Here is a 26839-nt window from a genome sequence, read left to right on the forward strand (position 1 = left end):
GATGTTAGGGAAGAAAAAAAGTATAAATTAACCAGATATGGATAGAATTGGACTTTTTTAAGAAAAAATTTCTTAACAGAGAACTTTAATGTGGCAAACACTGAATGTTCTTCCTAAAGAAATTTAAACATTTCATCAAGTATACAGATGTTGCTGACTGAGTCCTATGGAAGACCATAATTATTCTATTCCTTATTTTTCTAAATACCTTTTTTATTGTATTATAAAAATAAATATATATGGTTAATAAATTTAATCTGTTTTACATCTGTTATTTATCTGTTATATTTAATATATATTTGAAGACAGGTAAATGTGGGTATTTTATATTTCCTCTAAATGTATTCATATTTGTGTAAATGTATCAAGCAAACTGCAGATAGTTTGTGAGTGATGTGTGACCATGTGGGTGATGGCTGGAAAATGCTGCTAGCTATTTCTGATACACTTACTTAAAAAGTGATGGATTTCCTACTTTTGCTTTTTAGTATACTTAAAGGAATACTTTAAAGACTCTTCCTTTTAGCTCTATACATTTTTCTAGAAATGAGACAAATTAAGCTGTGGTAGGCAAAAATCAGGAGATAAATAATTAAGAAAATAAATATGTGGAAAAGTGTAGTCTAATGGGATAATCAACAAATCTGAAAAAAGATAAACCGAAAAAGTGAATCTCCTTTAATAGCAAGAAAGCTACTGTCACCAAAAAATGTGATTTAGGTAGGAATTTGAGAATGTGGGTAGGCACCTTTATCTATATGATAAAATAAAAACTAATTTATTACATTAGCATCTTTAGACAACCTGGTCTTTTGGTTTTTCTTAACATTCTCCATAGTCTTATACCTAGCATAACAGTCATCTTTTTTTTTTTTTTTTTTTTTTTTTTTTTTTTTTTTTTTATTTTTTTTTTTTTTTTTTTTTTTTTTTTTTTTAGTTTCACAAAGAAACAGCTGATTTTATATCGATAATTGAATTTGTTCATAATACAGCACTATTTTGATAGGCTGACTTAGCTTAATTCACTAAAAAATGTATTGTCTTTTTGACAGCCTCCAAGAAGATTACGACAACAGCACACCTTAGCTGTTTCACATTTTTATGTTACTGTATTATGAACCCAGGTTGACACAATATTTATGTATTTTCATGTGTTAGATCAGTTATGTTCTCTTTGGAGTATGCAACGGCATACCTGTCTCTTGGAAGGTTTGGAAAACAGCTCAGCATGTTCATGTATTATAACTTATTTTTATGAACAAAACCAAAATTCTTAAGCTTGCAAAATGCATTAATATCAAATGGTCAGCTACATGTGTTTACTTTCTTTTGCCACCAGACAACTATTATAAAATTAATATTTTAACATTAAATCCAAGGCTATAATCTGAGAGCTTCTATTTCAAGCAATTCCACTGAGAATAGTTCCTTTTGGAAACTTGTGAAGAAGAGCCAAGGAAATAGTCATGGTTTTTTTCTATACTTCACTCTGTGAAAGCCTTAGAGCAAAGGACTCGGTCATGGTCTTTCTAGAGGTGATCTTTATAAGGTAGTAGAGAAATGTACTATAGTACTATAGTTAGTAAAAAATTAGAGGGAAAAGCCTCTAAACTACCACCTACTATGAAACATGTAGGACACTATAAAGTTCATTTTAAAAAAATAGACAAACCCAGCCTTAGAAGATCTGAAAGCACAGCATGTTTCTCCCTTTCCCTCCCCGATAACCCCCTTCTCACCATAGTCACACCTGACAAGAATTCACTACATAAAATCATTGCTCATTTCTGTAAATCTAACAACATCAGGCATCAACAATTAGACCATTATAGAACAAAATAACAATACGACCCATAGAGTTAAATATAATTATCTAACAAATAAATATGCATGTCAATTTGAAAGCTACTTGATCACAAACCATGAAAATAAGGTCAACTATTTCTTTTTCATCTACCATCAAACCCTAAATACACCATTAAGGAAGTTACATCTGGGTAAATAAATTCCTATGTGTTAAGTCCCTGAACACTTCCCAAATGGTGTTATACAAGGTTACACATCCATGCTGAGTTATTTACCATTGCGTAGTGATATCTGCAGTGGGCCAGGGTTTTATTTGCAGGCTATTCAGAGAGGAGCTATGAAGCATGATTTAAAAATCCAGGTTGGAAGCATAAACAAGAGCGTGTGCCCGTAGTCTGAGCAGGAGACAGCAGTGTGTAAAGTGATGTTTGGAGATTCAGAGGAGCGGGTAGTAGAGAAGATGTCTTTCATTATAGAAATGCTGAGGCACAAAACACCGGTGCTGGGAATCCTTTCACACGTGAAACCCTTTCTCCTGTATGTGCATCATGTGCAAACGTAACGTCTGTATGCTGCTGACTATTCGTCTCTGGTGTCCAATGAGTATGACTCCAATTCTTCTAATGTCACTGAAAGAGAGAGAGAGAGAGAGAGAGAGAGAGAGAGAGAGAGAGAGAGAGAGAGAGAGAGAGAGAGAGAGAGAGAGAGAGAGAGAGAGAGAGAATGAAGAAGAAGGAGGAGGAGGCAGGGAAATAGAGGGATAGAGAATAGAGAATATGAACATTTAGATCTGAGATCTTGCCAACTCTTTTTTTTTTAAATATATATATTTTATTGATTTTTTACAGAGATGAAGGGAGAGGGATAGAGAGCTAGAAACATCAATAAGAGAGAATCATCAACCAGCTGCCTCCTGCACACCCCCTATTGGGGATGTGCCCACAACCCAGGTACATGCCCTTGACCGGAATTGAACCCGGGACCCTTCAGTCCGCAGGCCGATACTCTATCCACTGAGCTAAACCGGTTTTGGCTTGCCAACTCCTCTTTACTTTTTTCTCTCTCACATAAAATTGTGTTTTCAAATTTGGGAACTATCTAAGACCGAAGTATGAGAGAGAGGAAATAAACATTGAAATTTGGCAAATATGCAACATGTCCAATTTGCTTTATAAATTTGCCAAAAAATTGTATAACTGGTAAAATAAAAGTTTAAGTAGATATATAAATGAATATTAAGAGTTTGTTACTTTTTTCTTCTCCCTGGTGCCAGTGAATAAATCAAGTTAACCTCAAATTTAAGGAAAATTTCAAATTCAGGCACTAATGTAATATTCAGACATGTCATAGCCTTAAACAATATATAATTTAGTTAATTATAAAAATTTTTAACAGTGTCAGTAACATAATATGTAGGGTGGAATGTATAATGTAGACTCCATTTGAGTTCTCAGATCTTTTAATAATTTGAAAAAGAATGCCATTGTATTATGCTGAATTATTAAAACAATGGCGATTTCATATGGTTCAATTTAAGCACTTCTTGAGCACTTTTATTGCACACAGGCAAAAGAAAATCTTTGAGACACTGGGAAAATGACTATAGAGAAGGAAATTTGAAATGACATGATAATATTGTATTATTACAATTATTACATTTGATGAAGAAACCAGAATTGACTACTAGTATATAAGATGAGCATAGCCGAAACAGGTTTGACTCAGTGGATAGAGCATTAGCCTGCGAACTGAAAGGTCCCCGGTTCGATTCTGGTCAAGGGCATGTACCTTGGTTGCGGGCACATCCCCAGTAGGGGGCGTGCAAGAGGCTCTCTCTCATTAATGTTTTTAACTCTCTATCTCTCTACCTCTCTGTAAAAAATCAATAAAATATATTTTTTTAAAAAAAGATGAGCATATAGGAGTAATAAATAACTTACCAGGGCAAAACCATGTTGATGTAAAGTCTATGATGTGAACAAACCTAATATGCATTTTAGCAATTATTATAAAATTTTAAATAGCAATTTGAATAAAATATATTCTTTTAAAGAATAGCAGTTAAAAGTGCAATGTCCAACTTCCACTAGAATGGTATTTGGAAATGGTGGGGAAAGATGTGAGAATGCTATAGTAGCCTTAGGAAAGGTAGTTTAACCATGGTGTTTTTGATATAGTACTTGAATTTATAATCCCTTGGGTGGAGCATCTAAACCCAGTAATAACTCTAGTACCACTTACTCAATGCTCATTCTTGAAATCAGGTCAAAAGTCGTAAACCCTGCAGCCATGAAGTTATTCTTATATTGTCCCATTTTTATAGAATCCAGCCAGTCACCCACTGTGACAAACAGAGGATATTCAGGAACTTCGCCAGGGGACTCTGGCATTCTACAAGGAAAAGAAACCACAGAGACCATTTAAAGCCAGATAAAGCAAAAAATAGCCAACTTTCTCTTTTCCTTTATAGTGATCTTATATCTAACCAGAGGTCCAATGCATGAAATTCGTGCAAGAGCAGGCCTTTCTTCCCCCGACTGCTGGCACAGCTTCCCTCTGGCACCGGCACCTGGGTTTCCCTCTGGCCCCAGCTTCGTCTGGAATGCTGTCTGGTCTAATTAGCATATTATGCTTTTATTATTATAGATGTTTCCACCCTCCATTTAAAAAAATCTCTGATTTCCATCATATTCAGTCAACCATTTTTACCTGTTCAGTTTCTCTTGTCAATTTTTTTTTTTTTTGTGTGTGTGTGTGTGTGTGTGTGTGTGTTCTGCTTTTTGACACTACTGAGTCTTATACTTGATATGTCATGAGAAAACTCACATCTTGCAACTCCTCTTTTTTCTCTTGCATAAAATTATGTTTTAAAATTTGGGGAATATCCATAAGAATAACTAGCCACAGGCTGCTGTTCACTCTTACACTTTCTTATCTGCTGCTGAACCTAAAAAAATGCCCTTTTGCCTTTTTCACATTTCCTATGGCAGTCCCTTCTGTTTTTCCATGGTGAATTCATTGATTGAGTTTCCATTTATTTGTTCTCAAATATTTAACAATAATTTATTATTTATTAAAAAGTAATCTCTGCTGTCAATTGCATGAATGAGATTTATATATGTCAAGCATAGGATAATATAGTCCAAAACACAGATATTAATAAAGCACAAAATTAAGCAAAATCAATGCAAGGTTGGGTTAACAAGAAAAAGAAATCCAGCATTAATGAGTTTTAATGTAAGTGATACAGTAATTTGTATTTTTGTTTCTCAAATCTGATGCATAGGGCATTGCAGTTGGAAGTAGTCTTACAGTTTTAATACAAAAATAATGTAAAGGTATTATTTTGGGAAGGCTAGAGGATGTGTGTCTATACATATATAAACATATTATGTATGTAATATGTATATGTAAATACATATATAGTATATATGTAAATTAGTTTTATATAAGTTAAACTCAGATGGAGAGAATAAAATGGAATTTACTTTAGAAATTATAATAAAAATAACTCAGAATTATGTATTTAAGCCACTCTGACAATAAACTATATTATTCTCCTTACCAAATAACATGAAAGTTAAGGTTAACAATATTTTGTGTAGTTTTAAAAAATACATGATAGTAAAAGTTCTTTTATAGTAACAAGTATGTTATTAGCCCTTTAGGGTAATAAATATATAATTTTTGAAATTATTAGGTCTATAAACTATATTACATAGTAAAGCAGTAACAATTTTTTAATGATTGGTGTTTGAGTAAAATCAATAATTTCTGAGTAATACAAGCCTTTCCCACTAGAAGTGAATCTTTGAATTATTTTTATTAGAATATTGAAGGTTAATCCAACTTTCATTTACTTTGCTTTTAGTTATTTATAAAATTAAAGAATGAAAGAATCTATGGAGACTAACTAGAGCCATAGGTTTTAGGATTTGGAAATAGCCTAGGTGCCCACCAGCAGATGATTGGATCAAAAAACTATGGTACATCTACACAATGGAGTATTATGCTGCCATAAAAAAGAAGGAATTATCATCATTTGCAGCAACCTGGATGGAATTGGAGAACATCATGCTGAGTGAAATAAGCCAGTCAATGAAAGAGAAACCCCACATGACCTCACTCATTTATGGATAATAAAGAACATTATAAACTGATAAACCAAAAGATAGATATAGAGATAGTAAAGCAACAAGCAGACTGTCAAATTACAGCAGGGAGGGGAGGGAAATCTGAGGGAGATAAGAGATCAACCGAAGGACTTGTATATATGCATACAAGTACAACCAATGGACACAAAACTCTGGGGAGGGTGGGTATGTATGGGGGGGCAATGGTAAAATATGTATACAGATAATAATTTAATAAAAAAATAAAATTAAAAAAGGAATATTTCATTATAATGTTTTTTACATTCATTTTTGAACTATTTCAGCTTTAACTAGAAACTAATAGTATATGAGCACATATGATTAAACCACGTGAAATAAGAATACCTCCACTATGAACAGAATGGCATATGCCTGCTATGTAACGCTGGTATTGTTCTACTAAAAATCATAGGAGTGGGAGTTAGGTTTTAAGGTCAGTGAATAAGTAAAAATCAAAAGAGAATCTCTATAAAAATTACTCTTAAAATCTTTTAAACTATCCTTAAATGACCAGGACATGGGTGTCTGGAAGCAATAAAAGCCAAAAACATTATGCATGGTCATACGCGTTGTAAAGCCTGACCCCCGAGGACTCTGAAAGGTGCCCCTTGGAACTGTCAGGACAGAGCTCCTCCTAAAGGCCTAGAAATTCATTTATTTGTCTTTTTCTTTACTTGCTACATTGACTCCCCTTTTTCTAAACTGGGGTTTGTTGAAGTTGGGGATGGGGGTAAAGAGAGATGATAGGCTAGTCCATGGGCTTTTGTTCTTTATATATAATTGGAATTTACATAAACTAAATGGATATATCTTTTGACACTTTAGTCCATGTGAGTATGGTTACGCTTAACAGTTACTTGTGTGCTTTTTACTGCTTCTCAAATCTATCATATTTCTTATTTTTAAAAAACATATTTTTATTGATTTCAGGGAGAAAGGGAGAGGGAGAGAGAGACAAAGACAGAAACATCCATGATGAGAGAGAATCATTGATCAGCTGCCTCCGTACTCCCCACAATGGGGATCGAGCCCTCAACCTGGGCATGTGCCCTGACAGGGAATCAAACTGTGACCTCTTGGTTCATAGGTTGACGCTCAACCACTAAGCAATGCTGGCCAGGCCATATTTCCTATTTTAGACGCTGTGCCACATTCTCTTCTATACTGTAAACTGCAATGCTACTTGATTGTGGGCTGTTACATTCTAAATATTAGAGTAATTCATGATTTGACCCAAAAGAAAGATTAGTTATGTCCAAAGATTAAAAGCTATTATAGCATTTACCGGTAAGTACTTTAATTATTGCTATATTTCTTCATTTCCTAGAGATGTTTTATTAATAAGTATTGTTAAGTAAAAATTCACATATAAATACAAAATAATAAATGCCTCCATGGAAAACAGAGTTAATCAGGGTTTTAGTTGTGACATTTCTCAGCATCTTCCTTATTCAAACGTTCAGTGAAAATATGTAAGAGGATTCAGAATAGCTTCTGCATTGTCTTCCTAAATTATCTGACCAGTTTCTATGGAACATACTTTAGGGAATACTGCTGTAGTAACATCACTGAATTTAAATATCAAAATGTCTAGGGTATTTTATTGCTTACTACAAATAAAACCACACCTTTAGAAAACTAATATCCTGTTTTAAGACAATCTGGCTCTCATATCCTTTAATTACTTGTCAAACTTGTCAAAGAAGTTTGTGAACCTGAAGAAAATGAAAGAATGTATTCCAGTGACTTTCCTTTCATACCCTCCCCTCCCCCATTCTTGGTGCACAGGCCTAGTCGGATGACTTCACTTCTCTCTCTCCTGAGATGAGGCTGGATTAATGCCTGAGTTTTCACAATTTCATATAACTGGTGAGTGGAAATGTAATTTGCTAATTTTATGTCCTTGGTATAGAAAGGTCCTGGAAGGACATACTGTATACTAAATGACTTAAATGGCCTATTTCTCTAAGGAAAAGCATCCACTATTTGCTCCCAGGATGTTTCAATACCATAATCCCCTTTCTCTCCACATATCTCGAGTAAACTACTTACGCTTTGGCCTTTATACGACTGCATTGGCAGTTGATTTAGTAAGGTCAGAGACCCCTCATTGTTCACAGCCCCTGTGCAATAACTCTTCTCTCAGCTTTTCTTATAATGAAGTTGAAAAATGCTGCCTGTTTCCTGGCTTTGAGGGCTGGGTACCATCAGCCTCACATGAATTCTCAGGAATATTACCTAATAAACAAAAAATGCCCTTTCTTAACAACCATGTACAATGATAAATTCAGTCCGCTATTTGCTGAGTGCTTAGAAATTTCTGTTCTTTGTGATTAGTGTAAGCTGCCCACCTGAGAAATGTCTTCACAGCAAAACCTGCAGCTCACATTTAAAAAAGCACATATTGTAGAACAGAAGGTCAAGGGTCTATTGCTTTCCTCAGATAATCAAGGAGGGGTAGCATTAGGAAATCCCAGGTATAAATTATGATCAATTTATATTAGAAAAAAGGCTAGTAGGTAATGATACAGTTCAAGGTGCAATAAATATATACTTTCAATACATCTAAATATGTGAAATAGTAGTACCGACACAGCAAATAAGTCTTTATTGTAATGAGCCCTTTGAGTTGATGATAGTACTAGTCTTTTAATTTACTAGTCTGATAGTTTATTAATAGGTATCAAAACTGTCATTAAAAAGCAGGAAGATATGTAAATATATTTTTCAGACAAAATAGTAACAGACCCATAGACACAGAAAATAGACTGATGGCTGCCAGAGGGGAGAGGTGTTGGGGGACTGGATGAAAATGGGGGAGGGATTAAGAACTAAAAATTTATAGTCACAAAGTAGTCCAGAGATATAAAGTACAGCATAGGGAATATAGTCAATCCTATGTAATACAGAGGTATTATGCAAATTGACCATCACAGCCTCACACAAGTTGGCTGTCCCCACGTAGTCATAAGAGGCTGCCACAAGATGGCCGGCAGGGGAAGCAGTTGTGGGTAATCATCTAGCAGGGGAGGGAAGTTGGGGGAGACCAGGTTGGTAGGGGAGGGAAGTTGGGGGTGACCAGGCCAGCAGGGGAGGGCAATTGGGGGGCGCCAGACCTGCAGGGAAAGACAGTTGGGGGCAATGGGCAGGAGAGCAACTAGGCGTTGATCAGGCTGACAGGAGAGTATTTAGGGGGTGATCAGGCTGTCAAGCAGAAGTGGTTAGGGGCAATCCGGCAGGCAGGTGAGCAGTTGGGAGCCAGCAGTCCCGGATTGTGAGAGGGATGTCCGACTGCCCGTTTAGGTCTGAACCCTAAACCGGCAGTTGGACATACTCTGAGGGGTCCCAGATTGGAAAGGGTATAGGCTGGTCTGAGGGACATTCCCCCCCAGTGCACGAATTTCATGCATTGGGCCTCTAGTAATATAATTACTATGTGTAGTGCAGGTGGGTATGCGAAGTATCAGGGAAAGGGGACTTTGTAAAGTATATGATTGTCTATCCACTATGCTATACACCTGAAACTAATACAAAATATCCTATCTAATAAAAGAGTAATAAGCAAATTAACTGTCGTGCCGTCACCAAGACTGTGGCACCCATAGCCATGAGATGGCAGTGCCCAGTCCTCTCAGCCCCACCAGAGTCCCCCAGTCCTGCGGGGGGCGGGGGGAGGGGGTGGCCACTGAGAGCGGGCAGCATGAGTGGCCTGGTGGAATGCTTGCTTCGTCGCTGCGGTGACAAGGCAAGAGTTCCACCCTGGCTACGAGGGCCTCTGGGCAGTGGGCGTGGAGTGGCCGGGGAGGGGGGAGGTCGTTGCCCTGGTGATGAGGCAAGCATTCCGCACCCAGCCATGGGTGGGCCTATGAGAGCTACTGGTGCACGGATTCGTGGACAGGGTTACTAGTTGAATATAAACTGTAATTGAAAAAATAAGTCTTTTATTTTTTATCTTAAAAGTTTTATGTTTTATATTCATCATGTAAATATAATAGTAATAGAGCTATTAAAATGATTCAAGATTAGTGCTTAAGAAGCACTATTGCAAGGTAATATCTTGTTTTAATAGAAAATCATTACATTCATTACAAGCTTAAAGGCTTTTCTCCCCTTACTACTCTAACATAACATCTTTTTCCCTAGCTTACATTTATATATGGTTATCAGAACTGTACAGAGAAGATCGATTCCATTTTAAATTCACTTTATCTCAAATATTTATAAATATTTTGCATGTTTCAACAGTCTTCATAGCTACTATTCAAATGAATGTATAATAGTTTATGTTAATTCTTGATAATTATTAATTCCCTAAAATTAGATTCTTAGATTGCTAACAACATTCTTTTATTATAGATGATTAGATAGCCTTAAAGCATGTATCTTTTTGCTTCAGTTGAGGTACTTAAAGCATGTATATTTTTGCTTCAGTTGAGGTACTTCCTTGGTGAAAATCCATAAGAAAGAAAAAATTAAAGATGAAGTTAAAAGTTCCCGATAGTAGGAACCATATCTCACATCTTTCTATTTTTTGTAGGTCGTAGCACAATGCTGAAAGTATTACAGAAATTCATAAAATAAATGATGATTTAGTCTTAATTTTTTTTATAAAAAAGTATGATCCATGACAGAAAGGCTGATTCATATTGAATAATCTATTCTCATTTAATTCTATTAACTAGAAGAGTGTCTATTGATGTAACAGTCAGTGTATTAAAAATATGCTTTTTACTTAATGTATTTCTTGTGTTGTGAAAGTGTTTGCTTATCTCTGTCTTTATAGGTTTCGAAGTGGAGGGAAAGACAGTTACAGGTGGAGTGAGGTAGCTCAGGGTTACTGGAACACAAAATCAGCATTTACCTTATTCACTATCAATGCTTTTACATGAGTTTCTCTCTCTGACTCAGGAACTACACTTTACACTATTTAGTTTATCCATAAAGTAATATCCTGATACATAATTACCTATCTAACCTTTTAATGAAGAAAAAACATTGCCCTTTCTACAATTAGGCCTAACAGTCAACTTGAACATAAGTTAATGAAAGAATTGTGTTATTCGTTTAACATTTTAAAGTGTAATTTTATTCCAAATATTCTGAAATCCATAGAACCATGCCATATATCTTGTGACTATTTTGTACTTCTGGCCAATATCCTTTTCTTCCAAACAATGCGATTCTCCACAGTGTTAAATTGGAAACATGAATTATTTTTTTGTCAGCTTTTATTTTCAGAAAGTCTTCAGGGTTTTTTATTGATATTATTAATTCTCCTAAAAGCCTGATAATTGGTGCAAAGTATGAAGGAATAAAATTCAAAACAAAATTTAAAAGTAGAGGTGTGTTTAAACATTAGGAGGGAAAGATGCAGAGGAGGAAAATACTGTTTAAAACACTCCCATAATTCCAAGTACCCAGTGCATGGCCCCTATGGCTAGACTAATAGATTACTGAACCTCAAGGAAAGCCTATTTGTGTGAAGAAATAACACAAGGATATAAATAGATTTCATATTGCATGCCAACTACAATTCATTAGCAGTGGTTGTCAAAATGTTGCCTTAAGAAGAACACTGAGGTAGCATTTGGGCTCAGTGGGAAAGTGCTGTGATGATTAGTAATGTCTGCCATAACAAGGGAAAAAGCAAAGCATATATTTGCCAACACTGGAAAAATTCAATCTACAAAAGTGCCTGAGGATGTAATTCTGGAATTGTGTGGCTGCCATATTTTCCTCATTTTTCTATTTTGTTGTAGTTTCTATTTTTTTTTTCTCCAAGTAATGTTCTTCAAGTGGCTGAGCATTACAGGAAGATCTTGGTGGAATAGAAAATATAGACTATGAATTTGCTACTAATTCCCATAAATGAGGGCATATACTCTACTTCCTTGTATTTGTCGTGGAACATAAAATAATAGGTTGTGCCCAACTATAAATTCTTTTGGGGATTTTAGTATACCCCATTTATGAAGTCTGGTTAGTTCAGAGAAACACCTTTCTGGAAATGTAAAAATGTACCCTCTTTCCTATAATCACATTTTCGGAACAGTGCTGTATTGAGAAAAATCTTAATTCAGCCCCTCCCTACGAGGATCTGGTTTCTGAGTAATCTTAAATACATTTGTATTGTCACCGCAGCGACGAAGCAAACCTGATGTTTCTCTGGTTTCTGAGTAATCTTAAATACATTTTGTGGGTTTGTTTACTGTGTATGGAAAGAACAAAGGCTATGGGGTCAGTGCACATCGTTCAAATTCCTGATCTACTAATTATTTGCTGTGGAACTTTGGGAAAGTTAGCCTCTTCGAGCCTTCATTTCCTTATCTGAGAGCTGGAGATAATAAGAGTAGGGAATAAATGACTTAACAGATGAAAGTGCTTAGTACAATGACTGGCACATAGTAGGTTATCAACAAATAACAGTAAGATTATTGATAATGTATATTAAGTTTAGTATCAATATTAGTATTGGTGTTAACATTGGTATTATAATTTTGTGCCAACAGTTCATGCAAATTGATTTTCTTTTTTTTTTAAAATAGATCTTTATTGTTCATATTATTACAAATGTTCCTCATTCCTCCCTCTCCCCCCTCTCCATTGCTCCCCTCCACCAGGTTCCCACCCCACTCTTTGCCCTTTCCCCACCCCCCATTGTCCTCATCCATAGGTGCACAGTTTATGTTCAGTCTCTTCCCACATCCCCCTCTCCCCTTTTCCCCGAGAATCGTCAGTTCACTCCCCTTCTATACCTCTGATTCTATTATATTCAACAGTTAATATTGTTCATCAGATTTTTTTTTAATTCCCTTGGTTTTTAAATTCACTTGTTGATAGTTAGATATTTGTTGTTCATAGTTTTTATCTTTATTTACTTTCTTTTCTGAAAGAACCCCCTTCAGCAATTCATATAATTCTGGTTTGCGGTGATGAACTCCTTTAACTTTTTTTTATTAGTGAAGCTCTTTATCTGGCCTTCGATTCTGAGTGATAGCTTTGCTGGGTAGATTATTTTTGGCTGTAGGTTCTTACTATTCATCACCTTGAATATTTCTTGCCATTCCCATCTGGCCTGCATGGTTTCTGTTGAGAAATCAGCTGACAATCGTATGGGTGCTCCTTTATAGGTAACTACCTGCTTTTCTCTTGCTGCTTTTAATATTCTTTCTTTGTCTTTTGCTCTTGGAATTTTAATTATGATGTGTCTTGGTGTGGTCTTCTTTGGATTCCTTTTGTTTGGGGTTCTGTGCGCTTCCTGGACTTGTAAGTCTAATTCTTTCACCATGTGGGGGAAGTTTACTGTCACTATTTCTTTCAGTATGTTTTCGATATTTTGCTCTCTCTCATCTTCTGGACCCCCATAATTCTGATGTTGGTTTGCTTGAAGTTGACCCAGAGGTTTCTTACATTATCTTCAACTTTCTGGATTCTCTTGTCTTCTTGATTCTGTGGAGGAGTGTCTTCTGGCTCTTTATGTTCCAAATCTTTGACTTGATTCTTGCGATCTTCCATTTTGTTTTTAGGACTCTGTATAATATTTTTTATTTCAGACAATGTATTCTTTATTTCTTGTTGATCCTTTATTATTTCTTGTTGATCCCTTATTAGTTCTTGTTGATCCCTTTTCATCTCCTCATAGGTTTTATCAACCTTTTCTAGGAAATTCTTGAAAAACCTTATAAGCATGGTTTTGAACTCTATATTCAGTCTCTTCTTTTCCTCCGTTTCTTTTGTTTGTGATCTATTTCCTTGTCTTGGCATTTTCACAGCTTCCCTGAGTTGGTAGGGTGGCTTTGTGTGCTAAGGTGTCCTATATGGTTCAGTGAGTCAGCCCAGTTACTTGAGGTGGACAGTCTTGGTGTAGCCCTTTGTGGGATGTGTGTGCAGTCTTGTTGTTAAGCCTTGCTTGTTGTTGGTATCAATGGGAAGCCTTGATCTCCAAGCCAATTGGCTATGAGGATCAGAAGTGTCTCAGCTAGAAGGGTTTCTGTATTCCGCTTGGATGGGCGGAATCTCGGGTTGGCACAGACAAGCTTTGTTGAATCCCGCACAATTGGTTGCAGGCGCGTGCACCTCTTTGGTATAGGCGCAGACAAGCTTTAGATTCCTGTCTGCCCCTCCCTAGGAGAGTCCTATTGGCAGCGAACGAGGAAGCTAGCCACTGGAAGGGCTTCTGTGCTCTGCTTGGATGGGGCGTAGTCTCGGATGGTGCAGACAAGCCTTATTCAGCCCCTCCCTACGAGGATCTGGTTTCTGAGTCCTGCAGAAATGGCCGCTGGCTTCACACACCTCCGAGAGATATCTGCCCACTGCCTGACAGTCTGGCCTCTCCCTGTCTGGGGCCGTCTATCAGCACAATAGGGTGGTTCTGTTTTCCTCCCGCACAAGAAAGCCAGCCGCTAATGCTGTAGGCCCTCTCCGCGCGCAGGGAGTAAGCTGGTAGAAAACTTGGCCCGCCCTCTCCGCGCTCGGCAAGCAAGCTGGCAGTGAACTCTGCGGCCACTTTTTCGCGTGCACAGTTTTCAGTACCTTCACAGTTCCTGAGGTTCAGTGCACCTTCTCTCTCCTTCCCAGATGGTAGAGCCTCCCCTCAGCCAGAGGTCTGGTGCTTTCAGGTGATGTTTCTCCTGTTTTTCAGTTCTAAATTCAAACTTGTTGTGGTAGGCTGCATTCGGGTGTCTGCCCTATGCTGCCATCTTGGTGGATCCTCTGATTTTCTAATGGGTAGAAATTTCACACTTCCTGATTAATACTTAATGTTCTGTCTTCCTTTCACAAAGCTTTGCTAATCCTTCAATTCAACACTGGGTTTTGTGCAGCTAATTACTTCTCTGACATAAAAAAAAAATCATTAAAAGTGTTTGTTACAAAAAAAAGTGTTTGTTACAGAAGTCAAACAAAACAAGTTCTCCATGAGTTGGTACACAGAGATAACAATTTAGCAAGTACTGATTATATACAGTCCAGGCAACACTGAGCAAGGTCTTTCTAAATGAATGGAAAATTGTTGCAAGTTATTGCCCACTGAAGATAGCATTGTAAGTTCTTTATTAACCAGGTGAAGAGAGGCAGTACCATTTAGTTTTATAATAATGTTAACTTATAGTGGTTCTGAATTAAAGATACTGGTTTGAGTTTTTCTCTAACTTCATGATTCACATATTAATGGAAGCGAAGTGCTTTAAAAGTTAAACTAGATTTATATATACTAAGAAAAGTGGTGGAAATCAACATGATTAAAATGGCTATACTACCCAAAGCAATCTATACATTCAATACAATCCCTATTCAAATACCAATGACATACTTCACAGACCTAGAACAAACTCTCCAAAAATTTAATTGGAATAAAAAAAGATCCCAAATAGCTACATCAATCTTGAAAAAGAAGAACAAAGTTGGAGGAATCACAATACCAACTTTAAATTATACTACAAAGCCACAGTACTCAAAACAGCCTGGTACTGATACAAGAACAGGCATATAAATCATTGGAACAGAACAGAGATCCCCAAAATTGACCCAACTCATTAAACTCAATCCAATATTTAACAAAAGAGGCAAGAGCATACAATGGAGTCAAGACAGTCTCTTCAATAAATGGACAGATACATGCAAAAAAATGAAACTAGACCACCAACTTACACTATACACATAAATAAACTCAAAATGGATAAAAGACTTAACTGTAAGATATGAAAGCATAAAAATCTTAGAAGAAACCATTGGCGGCAAAATCTCAGACATCTCTCATAGACATGTTTATAGATATATCTCCTAGGACAATGGAAACTAAGGAAACTAATGAGTCTACATAAAAAAAAAAAAAAAAAAAAGCTTCTGCATAGCAAAAGAAACCATCAACAAAATAACAAGAGAGCCCAGTGCATCAGAGAACATATTTGCCAATGACACATCCAATATGGGGTTAACCTCCCAAATTTATAAGGAATTCATACAACTTAAAAAAAGGAAAATAGACAATCCAATAAAAAAAAAATGGGCAAAGACATAGACAGTTCTCCCAAGTGAACATGCAGAAGGCCAACAAACATATGAAAAAATGCTGAAAGTCATTAATCATTGGAAAGATGCAAATCAAAAGGACAATGAGGTACAACCTCACACCTGTCAGAATGGCTATCATCAACAAATCAACAAACAGCATGTGTTGGTGAGGATGTGGAGAAAAGGAACCCTCCTTCACTGCTGGTGGGAATGCTGACTGGTGCAACCACTGTGGAAGACAGTTTGGAGTTTCCTCAAAAATTTGAAAATGGAACTCCCATTTGACCCAGTGATCCCACCTCTATGACTATACCCAACTAGAAATACCAATCAGAAAGGATTTATGCACCCCTATGTTCATAGAAGCACAATTTACCATAGCTAAGATTTAGAACCAGCCTAATGACCATCAGCAGATGAGTGGATTTAAAAAGAGTCGTACATCTACACAATGGAATACTACGCTGCTGTAAAAAAGGAAGAACTCTTACCAATTTGCAACAGCATAAATGGACCCAGAGAGCATTATGCTAAGTGAAATAAGCCAGTTGGAGAAAGGTAAGTATCACATGTTCTCTCAGTCATATGTGGAATATAACAAACAACATAAACTGATGAACAAAAATAGACCCAGGGACATAAAAACATCAAACAGACTGTCAAACCTCAGAGAGAAGGTAGGGGAGGGTATATGTGGGGGGAAAAGATCAACAAAAGAACTCATATGTGTGTATGCATAACCCATAGACACAGACAATAGGGTGATGAAGGCCTGGGGGGAGGGGTGGAGTGGGAGAGATCAAGGGGGGAAAATGGGACATATGTAATACTTTCAACAATAAAAATTAAAGAAAAGAAAAGTGGTGGTTCCAGTTCCTAAGAGCTAAAACATTATAAGACCATTAGAGTTGGTCCAGTAGGTAGTGAGAATATTTCTCAGTGCCCTGGCCTGAACAGAATGTTTTTTGTGGCAAGTGACTGTCAAAGACTGGTCCATCTGATCGGCAGCTGCCCAGCCCTGGATGTCACCTTTTTAAAGCTAATGTTGTCAAGGAGCCCAGAATCTGTAAAATTCCTTGTCAATGACATTCTGGGGATCTGGAGCAGAGATTTTAGGAAAGGGTTATTTTCCTATTACACTGCAGCACTGTGAGAAAGAGCACTGGCCAGCTGACAGCAAAGAGCACTCAGTAGGCTGCAGTGTATGGAGAAATCGAGTGGGGTTGAAGAGTGAATGTGCAGGACAATGTGGATAGGGCTGGGAAGGGGGGTTGGGAAGGCAGGGCTGGGTGAAAGAACACCTATATAGCCATCAAACCACTTTATGCTACTAAACTACTGGACCCAAGTGTAACTCTGGACTCTGGGACTATGCTTGACTTGGGGCTGGACTCTGGGACTATGCTTGACTTGGGGCTGGACTCTGGGACTCTGCTGACCGTGGATCATGGCGGTCAGGGAAGAGGAGAAAGAGGGGTTCCTGCTGCCATTACCCACGTGGCCTCGGCCTCAGACTGGGCCTTTTCTCCCAGGGGCTGTGCACCATGTGATAGACACAAATAATTCTTTGAAAGAAGATTATAGGGCAGAATTATATTGTAAATTAAAGTGAAACTAGTATGAAATTCACACATGTGCAAGGATAACTGCCTATATTATAAAGGTGTTTTTTGCAAAATTATTTTTTTACAATCAGTTTAAGGTTGTAGTTACAATAACACTATGCCTCCTAGTATATCCACACACCTTCTTGAGGAGGAGAGAAAGCAAGAAGGTCGGGAACTGCACTGAGCTCTGAATGCTCTCATGGGAGCGTGTCAGGCCCAAGACTACCAGCAGTATTTAGAGATGCTGCTCCAAATAGGGAAAGCCTTCTCTGCCCAACATTATTTCTATTGGGTGTGTCTTTTGAAATGAAATATTATAGATATTAAAATTTACAGTTTATTAAATTTCCAATATGTTAGCATAAAATTATTAAGCTGTGGACTTCCCAGCCTTCCCCATCCCCCTCTGTTGCCTTAATTTCTTCCCCTCTTAATACTCTAAAGGTTAAAATCTTCTCAGGTGAATTCTTGAGAAAAAGCAATTAGAGTGGAATAAAAGCCATGGGGATCTAGAGGATGAGAGTTGTGCCAGTGTAGAAGTGTGAGAGAACCTTGGGAGTTTGGGGATAGCAGGGAAGAGGCCAGTGCAGGAGAGTTTAGTTAGTAAGAGTCACTGTGGGTTACACACTTAGACTCCTTCCCCAGTCTGAGAGCTCTATGGGAGGGAATCTGTCATATTTCCTTATTCCAATATCCGTCTGGGACACACGGCTGGGCGTTGGCACTAGGAGCTCGAGGGGCAGTGCCAGTTTTCTAAGCACATAACAAAGGAGGCATTCTCCACCCAGCATTCTTACCCTTGCCTACCATGTCTCTTCTCCCTCAGGTCTCAGTGCGTTGGCATCAGGGACAGGGTGAGTGGGCAGCAGTGGAGGAGAGGGGGAGGACAGGGGGCCCCATTCAGGCTATTGGGAAAACAATGCTGATAGAGTTCAAGCACAATACCGTTAGAACACTGGTTCTGTTTGTTTTCCCAAAGAAAAGTATGTTAAGGGCAACAGCAGCAGTGCACATGTGTGTGCCAAGGACAGCAAATCAGTAACACAAACCTCCATTTGGTCTCCCACAGATTAGACTTGAGAATTGAGTCAAACTGCCACCTGTATACAAAGCACCAACTTCCGCCCTCAGGCGGCAGGCCTCCGGGAGCCTGCCATGCACTGGCCTGTGCGCTCACCACCGCACCCCCCACCGGGCCACAGGCCTCCCGCCCTCAGACAAGGAGCCCTCTTCTTGATATCAACTCTTATCATCATTTTGACTTTTGGTATTTTCTCATATTAGATTCTTCATCAGTATTTTCCAAATATGACGAACATTCATAATCTTGAAAAAGCAGAAAGAAATTGTTTTATCTCTTTCTTAAACAAAAACAAAAACAAAAAACTCTTACCTGCCTGCTTGTATAGCCACAGAGCAGCTGGAGAGCTCTGCTGGGGGGCACTGGCTGTGGGGTCCGGCGACCCTACACCATAACGAGAAGCCCAGAATCAGGGATTTCAGTTTATAGGTGCAGATGTTCTTTCATTAACACAGACTCACTCCATGAGCCTTTCCTGCTAGCTCTTTCTCCTCAATGTTCAGGCATGCATGACTCTTCCACAAACATATAAAGACATGATCTCTAACTCTCTTTCTCTTCAGAGACAGGTTTTTTGAAAAACAAAAACAATACCAGACTCGTACTTTATATTGCTCTTCTTTCTGACCTTCTCCTCTACTGCGATCCGTCTTACACAACTTTATTGAAAATGCTCTCACAAAAGCTGCCCATGAACACCTGGGCATCTTGTTGCTCAATTGAACAGTGTGGTGACTGTGGGTGGGGAAGAGGAGAGCACAGCAGTGCAGGGGGTTGTGGTGGTGGAAGAGGGAAGATGGGGGATAAGTGGGAAAAAATAAACTCAATGGATATACTTCCCCTTTTCTCTCCCCGGAGCTTTGTGGAGCCTTGGATCTCACTCCATTCTGGCTCCTATGATACCACCCCTCCCCTGCTTTCCTCGTTACCTACCTGGCTCTTCTTCCCTTGTACTCTCTTTCAGTTTATTTCTTAAATCTTGGTGTTCCAGAGGACTGAATTCTATTCCTGCTAATTTGTATTCTTTTTAATCTCTAGTGTTTAACGTAACTACACTTAAAGCTTCTGCTACAATCTATAAGCTGATGATCTTCAAACCTGTATCTCTAGCCTAGATCTTTTCACCAGAGGTTCAATCTACACAAATAACTGCCTCTAGGACCTTTCTACTCATGCTCAAAGTGGTCTCCTTTCTATTCCAAAATCTTGCCCTTCTTAGTAGTAATAGCATCAACAAGCTTGTCTAATAAAAAAACTTGACAAATATCCTTGATTCTTTTTTCTCCTTCTCTCGCTATATATTCAATCAATGACCAAGACACATTTGTTTTTCTTGCTTAATAATAAATTAATTTTTAAAATCTCCTGACCCCAATCCTATTTCCCATTTCATAAGTCAGGCCCTGATTTTTTCTAGCTTGTATTGCTGCAAATATATAATTGTCTCCTTGTGTTCCAGTCTCCTTGTGTTTTACTCCAGTCTACATCACATCCTCGGGTGATATTTAAGAACTGCAAACGTAATCTTGCCATTCTCTTGCTCAAAAATCTTCAATGGCTGTCGCAGCTTTTGTGATAAAATCCAGAGGGCCTTCCAACCTCGCACCCACCCCTATTTTACAGCTTCCTGGCTTGGACTGCTTTAGGGAAGATGGCTAGAGTGATAGCGTAATCTCTGGCTATTTCATGCTTGGCTTCACTTTACTCAGGATGCCAATTAGTGATTTAGAGGCGAACACATGTGCTCTGCTGTGAGCTCAGGCCTGTTTCAAGCAGTCCTCAAAGAGCCTCCGGCCTTACTGTTACTAAAAACCGTGCTGACTTGAACTTGTGACCTAAAGTTAAATATCTGTGTATCCTGCTGGCCATCCTCTGAGCCAGGAAAGTGAGTTTTGGAAAGGCTTTGGTTACTTTTAAGTCCAATTTGGCCTAAAGAAATATATGTTCAACTTAATAATAATATTTTAAATGTAATAATTTCAGACACAGATGATACTATTTTTTCCTTCTATGTACTCCCTTCTTATAATTGCTTTTCAGAGAGAGGTGAGTAGATCTTTTATAAAGTGAGATATGAGTGCCTTCATTTTCTTGTCTTTGGCTTTAGGAATGGAAAGTAACAACAACAACAACAACAACAAAAAGAAAGTAACAACAGCTGGGTGTGATCATATCAGCAGGAAACATCCTTGCTCCTGGCAGGTTCACAAATTGCCCATCTTGCCTGACATTTCAAATAAAGGGACAGAACATACATAAAATTAAAGGGGCTACAGGCATGCACATATTCTACTTATAAAAGTAAGGAAGGATCAGTAAATAAAGGATTTGTAAATACCAGAAACCCACACAGGACAAGTATAAAAAATTTCAGAAAGATTAGATATGGAGAAAAGAAAAGGGGAACCTATTTTCTTGTGAATAAAAAACAACACAATTTTCTAATACATTCTAATACAATGTTAATACATTCCTTTGCAGCTGTTAAGTAAAATATAGTTCGTACACCATTTTCTAAAAGGTAGACAACTAGGCGGTTATCAAGGCAAACTTCCTCCTCTCTATTAGTCTGTCTTATAGCCTGAAAGAAATTGATTGTCAAGGGAGAAAAATCAACTCTATGCATCTTACACAAGGATGTCTTCCACCAGGGTGTGAAGGGCACTGGGATTGCGGATCAGTTTGTCAAGGAAGCTGACAATGTCAGTAAATTTTGGTCTGTGATTTCTCTCCTTCTGCCAGCAATGGAGCATCAGCTGGTGCAGAGATGCTGGGCAGCCCATGGGGGCAGGAAGTCTGTAACCTTCTTCAATGGACAGAATGACCTAAAAGCAAGCATTCACAGGTTATTCTCTTACTTTGGGGGACAGATTATACATATGCTAAATTATAATTCCTTTTTATACAGGAAGTAAAAACCAAAATATTGGTAAATATGAAAACTACTTGTGAATTCAAATGGTCTAGACAAGGAAAATAAAAGTTGTGAAGGAAAACTGCAAGAATCTCCATAGCATCCTCTGATCTCTCTGAGAGGAAAATATGTATTTTAAACACGTGGTGTACAGAAGGGAGGTTAAGTTTCATCACAATGTCAAGAAATAGTTTTTGTGTGGTTTAGCTGGAACATCTCAAAACCCATTTAGGACATCAGAAAGTCAGCATAAGATTGATGCATTTAGTGCAAACCAGGTGTAACAAATGTTTTAAGTAAAATATACTTCTGCTGAAGAATCCTGAATAAATTTTTTATCCTTTTATAGTCCATGTGTATTCTTTTTCTAGTTTTCATTTCTTCTTGATTGCCTATTGAATTCCTCTTCACTTGTTCCTGGCTTTCCATTAGTCTGATGCATGACTGTAGGTCCTCTAATAACTTCTAAGATCATTTCATCTTTGAAATGTTATCAATGGCTAGCTTAAGGCCACAGAGCAACAGCATTCTCTGGGCCAGCACTTCCAATAGCACTCTCTGTGATGATGGAATGTTCTCTGTGCAAAATGCTAGCAACTGGTCACATGTGGCCAGTTGCTAGCATTTTAAAATTATTTAAAATATAAAAAGGCACATGTGGCTAGTGGCTATCTATGGGGGAGCACAGCTCTAGAGAAAGAACTCTCTATAAGAAGCCAAAGTTAGATGCTTTTTCCTCTCTGTATCTATTTTATTTATTTATTTTAGAGAAGCATCGAACAGACTGTCGAACGACAGCGGGAAGGTTGGGAAGGGTTTGGGCAGTGTGGGGGGTGGGGGGAAAGGGGATGGGGATCTGTATGCATGCATATAAGCATAACCAGTGGACACAAGGCACTGGGAGGGGGTGAGGGCATGTGCGGGGGGGTGGGGAGTGGGGGGTAGGGTGGGGGCAAGGTAGGGGAGGCTAGCGGAAGGTAAATTGGTAAAAAAAAAAAAGGAGACTATGTACTTTAAATAAAAAAAGAAGTCAATGTTAAAAACACACAAAAAACCAAATTTAAGAGCAACAAGTGAATGATGAGGTTTTATTTTTATTTTTGTAATATAATCAGTGGATAAGGCAAGATATTGATTATATTAATATATGACCAACTTGGGAATTTCTTAACAATGCATTAAAATTAACCCAGAATTTATGTAACCTATTTTTTAATGAAGTGTTCAAAGGTATTCTTCTTATATCATCTCATGGAGAAAGGAAAGAAAAAGGGTTTATTTTCCTAATTTTTGAGATGGGCAAACTGAGGAAAATAAATATTTAAAGACAAACACAATTCAATTTCACCCCTGCCCTCTCTTGACAATAAAAATATAAAAGTGCAAATGTTAATATTACTAATAGAATATCCTTTATTATAGTGCCATCTACACATGTTCTGTAATTAAAAAAAACTCCCACATATTATTTTAATTTTGTTTAAAATTGACACCACTTAACACGATTCTACAATACCTGTAATTTATGCTAGAGACAGTTTGTAAAAAGGAGCAGTAAGCCCTGACAGGTTTGGCTCAATGGATAGAGCGTTGGCCTGCGGACTGAAGGGTCCCAGGTTTGATTCTGGTCAGGGGCATGTACCTGGGTTGCGGCCACATCCCCAGTAGGGGGTGTGTAGGAGGCAGCTGATTGATGTTTCTCTCTCATTGATGCTTCTAGCTCTCTGTCCCTCTCTTCCTTTCTGTAAAAAATCAATAAAATATATATATTTTAAAAAGGAGCAGTAAAATTCCTTTAGGAACCTCTGAACTGCTCAGCTTTATTTTTTAATTTTTGATATATATTTATATATTCTTTATAATAGGCAATTTCTCATAATCCCATCAGTGTCTTTGTGACCAGAACACTTTAACCTGTCAGGATACCAGCATTTTTCTACTCATTTTACATTCCATTATTAAACAGGATTTTTTCTTACCTGCTTTCTGAGTACCTTTGCTACCGCCGAGGCTTGGGTTTTAAGACATTTTGCAGCAATTACAACAGGATGTGTGTAAAAATGCTTGTAACACCTCAAATCTACTGTGGACAGTTTTGAAAAGTACTAAGAAAAATGGGTAGAATTCCACTTTAAAAAGACTTAAAGATCCCACTCGAAGAGAGCTCTCTAGTCAATTTGCCAGTTACCCAATGACAAGAGCTTAGAATAAAGTGGATGACAACTGAGGTTATTTTCTGAGAAAAGAATTAGCTGCCCTTACTGAGAATCTATCATGTGGTAGGTGCTTTGCATATTTTTCTTCATTTACTGCTTAAAATAACACAACACGGTCGAGTATTATCCCCATCCTTAAAGTTTCGATGTAGAGTGGTTAGGAAAATTGCCTGAATTCACACAGTATAGGTGACAGATATGGAATCTGAACATAGTTCCTTTTAGCTTCCGAAAATTTCCTTTGGCTATTCTGCAGAAATGCCTTTCAGTTTTCCTGATATCACATTTTCCTCGGCAATTTTACATTAATTTACACAATTTTAGGGGTGATTACCAAGCTGTCTTTTGTCATGGCATCTACTAATTAGACTTCAGTGTTTTTATTTGGTGTTTTTATTTGGATCTTAAGTTTACTTTTCTGGGTAAATAAAAAAAAAATTACTTCATAGTTTGCAAACTAATCTCTGGCTGAACAGTCATTCCTGTGGCTAGACAGAGTCCTCAAAGAAAGAATGGTGATATTTGAGACTGGAAGATTAAGTAAACATTATATTTCTTGAGATAAATTATTTTGCATGTTATAAACAAACATTTTGCAAAGCGGAAATGCTCTGAGTCTTGCACACATTTCTATTATTGCATATATTACATTGTATATTGTAATTTTTCATCTGCCTTTCCTTTAAAGCTACATATACTTGAAAACAGGGGTTATTTCTCTCTGTTTTGCATTCTCATCATTTAGTACAGTGCCTGACACATTAATAAATGTTATTGACTTAACAAAAGTTATTGGAAGACATTTTTGGATTTATATTAGTAGTGGAGCAGATTCTCAGAAAACCTGGAGGCTCAAGGTACCCAAGATAGATTCAAAGCACAAACATGATAGCAGCTGAATTCCTCTATGAAGGAAATATTAAAACAATGGTGCCTCAAACAGCATTGTCCAGAATGATCTCATGTCTCACTCTGGTTTGCCTGGAGAACGAGCCAGGGGAGACTGGGTTTCTCTTTGCTCCCTGAGACAAGACTGGACCCAAACTCAGTTCCTGTAGTCCCAGTGGCTTCTTCCTCCTGCCCAGGGGGTTACCATCTCCCACGGGCCCCAAAGTCCTTGGCTGCTGGGGACCTGACTTTCCCAGACAACGGTAAACAGTTGACACCCAAATCTAGACTCCTTGGTGCTAAGCCAGCAATTTCTTCTCTTTTTATTGACAAAGTTGCTCATGCTTGTCCTATAAGAGAGAGCGACAAGAGTGTTCTCTCCTGAAGCCTTTACTCACAATGTGTTCATTGTGTGTCTGGTCCCACTGTGCCTTCCCATGGGGACAGGGAAAAGATTTGGGGATTCACAACTATTTTTCTTGCTGCCTTTGGTTTTTAACTTTCCTCAGTTTTTTAATTTGTAAAATTTGTCTTGAGCCCTGGCTCATGAATGTTAAACATTAAGCATTCCACCTTATAGGAGAATAGAAATAACAACAATGGTAACAATGACAGTAATAGTAAGAGCTAGTAACTGAGGGTTCTTGGGGACTTCCAGGTGCCAGCTGTAAATGATTTGCACGTATCAACTCTTACTCCTCACAATAATCCTATGAGGAAGGTACTATTGTTATTCTAATTTTATAGATCAGGAACTTAAAAATTGAGAGGTTTAATTTGCCCAAGATCACAAATCTAAAAATTCTGAAGGTAGCCAGAGAAAAGACTCAAGCAATATGATTCACAAAAAATGGTTAAAAGATATATATTTCTAATGAATTTTTAATTTATTCAGATATATCAGTCACTTAAATGTGCTATTGAGCATACTATGCATAAAGGTATAATTCAACGAGTACAAAATATTTCTTACTTAGGAGATGTATGATCTAGTGAAGGAGACTGAGGAGTGAGACTACTAATATGTTAGATACCATGCAGATGAGGGAGTTATGAGAGCCTGTGGGGGAACACCAGGCACAACTTTGGTACGGCTTCTCAGGGAAGGTGAGTTGAGTCTAGAGGGTGTCTCCTCACAATGTATGCACACTGTAAAAGCTGACAGCTCAATTGTGAAAATGAAATGTATTTCAATAAACACTGCCTTTATAGTTATTCAAAGTGTGTATACATTTCTTTGGGATACCCTATATATAAAAGCTAGCACAATCAACTAGATGGGAAAAAAGGCAATTTAACCTTATCAGGGAATGAAAGTAGATGCCTGTAGCTAGACAGAGACCTCAGAGAAAGAATGGTGATATTTGAGGCTGGAAGATTAAGTAAAAATGATATTTCTTGAGATTATAAATTATTTTGCATGTTACAAACAAATAATTTTCTAAGTGGAAAAGGAATTTAGCAAGTAAATGACATTTGAGTTGCCTCTGGAAGTTCACTCTGGCTGCAGTGCGGAGAATGTGTGGGGCGGGAGGCCAGCAGGAGGCCAGCGGGCGGCTTGCAGGGATCCTGGAGAGACCAGAATGGCCTTGATGGATACTGTCCTGTTTTTAGAGACATGGACTGGTTTGGCAGGAATACAGGAGTGGTTAAGATCAGATGTGGCAGTAGAGGGAGGAGACAAGAATAATTTCTAAGTTTTGACCTTGATCAACTGCCAAAGACAGAGGACACAGGAGAAGCGATTTTGGGGCTGGAGTGATGATGAGTTTAATTTTCTATGAGCTTTCTGATTTCAGATTAAACTATCAATAAAATATATTACTTTGAGAGCTTATTATGTGCTGAGTTCTGGGCCAGGTGTTTTAACATAGCTTAATTAATAAAGTCTCAAAATTCCTTATTATTGTTTATGTATGTATTATAGGTAAGAAAACTGAAGTGCAAACTGATGAGCAGAATGGATTAATGTCATGTAGCTAGTAATTCCTTGAAGACCAGACTAGTATTACCATCTTGGTAGCCTCTGAATCATGGCAGTGGTAGAGACAATCTGCTTAAGTCTTGAGCTACATTCCTGACTCATTCCCCGGAATTAAATCTTAAGCCCTCTCTTACCTACATGCTCCCACTCTCACCTATCTGCTTATACTTCCACTGCT

General features: G+C 37.8%; 1 protein-coding gene across 2 annotated transcripts in view; it reads right to left on the bottom strand.

The window, feature by feature from the left end:
• Positions 1-925: 925 nt before the first annotated feature.
• EPHA6 (EPH receptor A6) overlaps positions 926-26839 on the bottom strand; it is an 874394-nt gene continuing 848480 nt past the window's right edge. For both annotated transcript variants that reach the window (XM_036445896.2, XM_045584048.1), the window contains 4 exons: positions 21291-21484; positions 18972-19043; positions 4048-4197; positions 926-2435 (listed from right to left, as the gene is read on the bottom strand). In XM_036445896.2, the coding sequence (XP_036301789.1) occupies positions 2321-2435; positions 4048-4197; positions 18972-19043; positions 21291-21484 (531 nt within the window). In that variant the 3' untranslated portion in view covers positions 926-2320. The remainder of the gene's footprint in view (positions 2436-4047; positions 4198-18971; positions 19044-21290; positions 21485-26839) is intronic.

This window comes from Pipistrellus kuhlii, unplaced genomic scaffold, assembly GCF_014108245.1.
Source record: "Pipistrellus kuhlii isolate mPipKuh1 unplaced genomic scaffold, mPipKuh1.p scaffold_m20_p_2, whole genome shotgun sequence".
NCBI lineage: Eukaryota > Metazoa > Chordata > Mammalia > Chiroptera > Vespertilionidae > Pipistrellus > Pipistrellus kuhlii.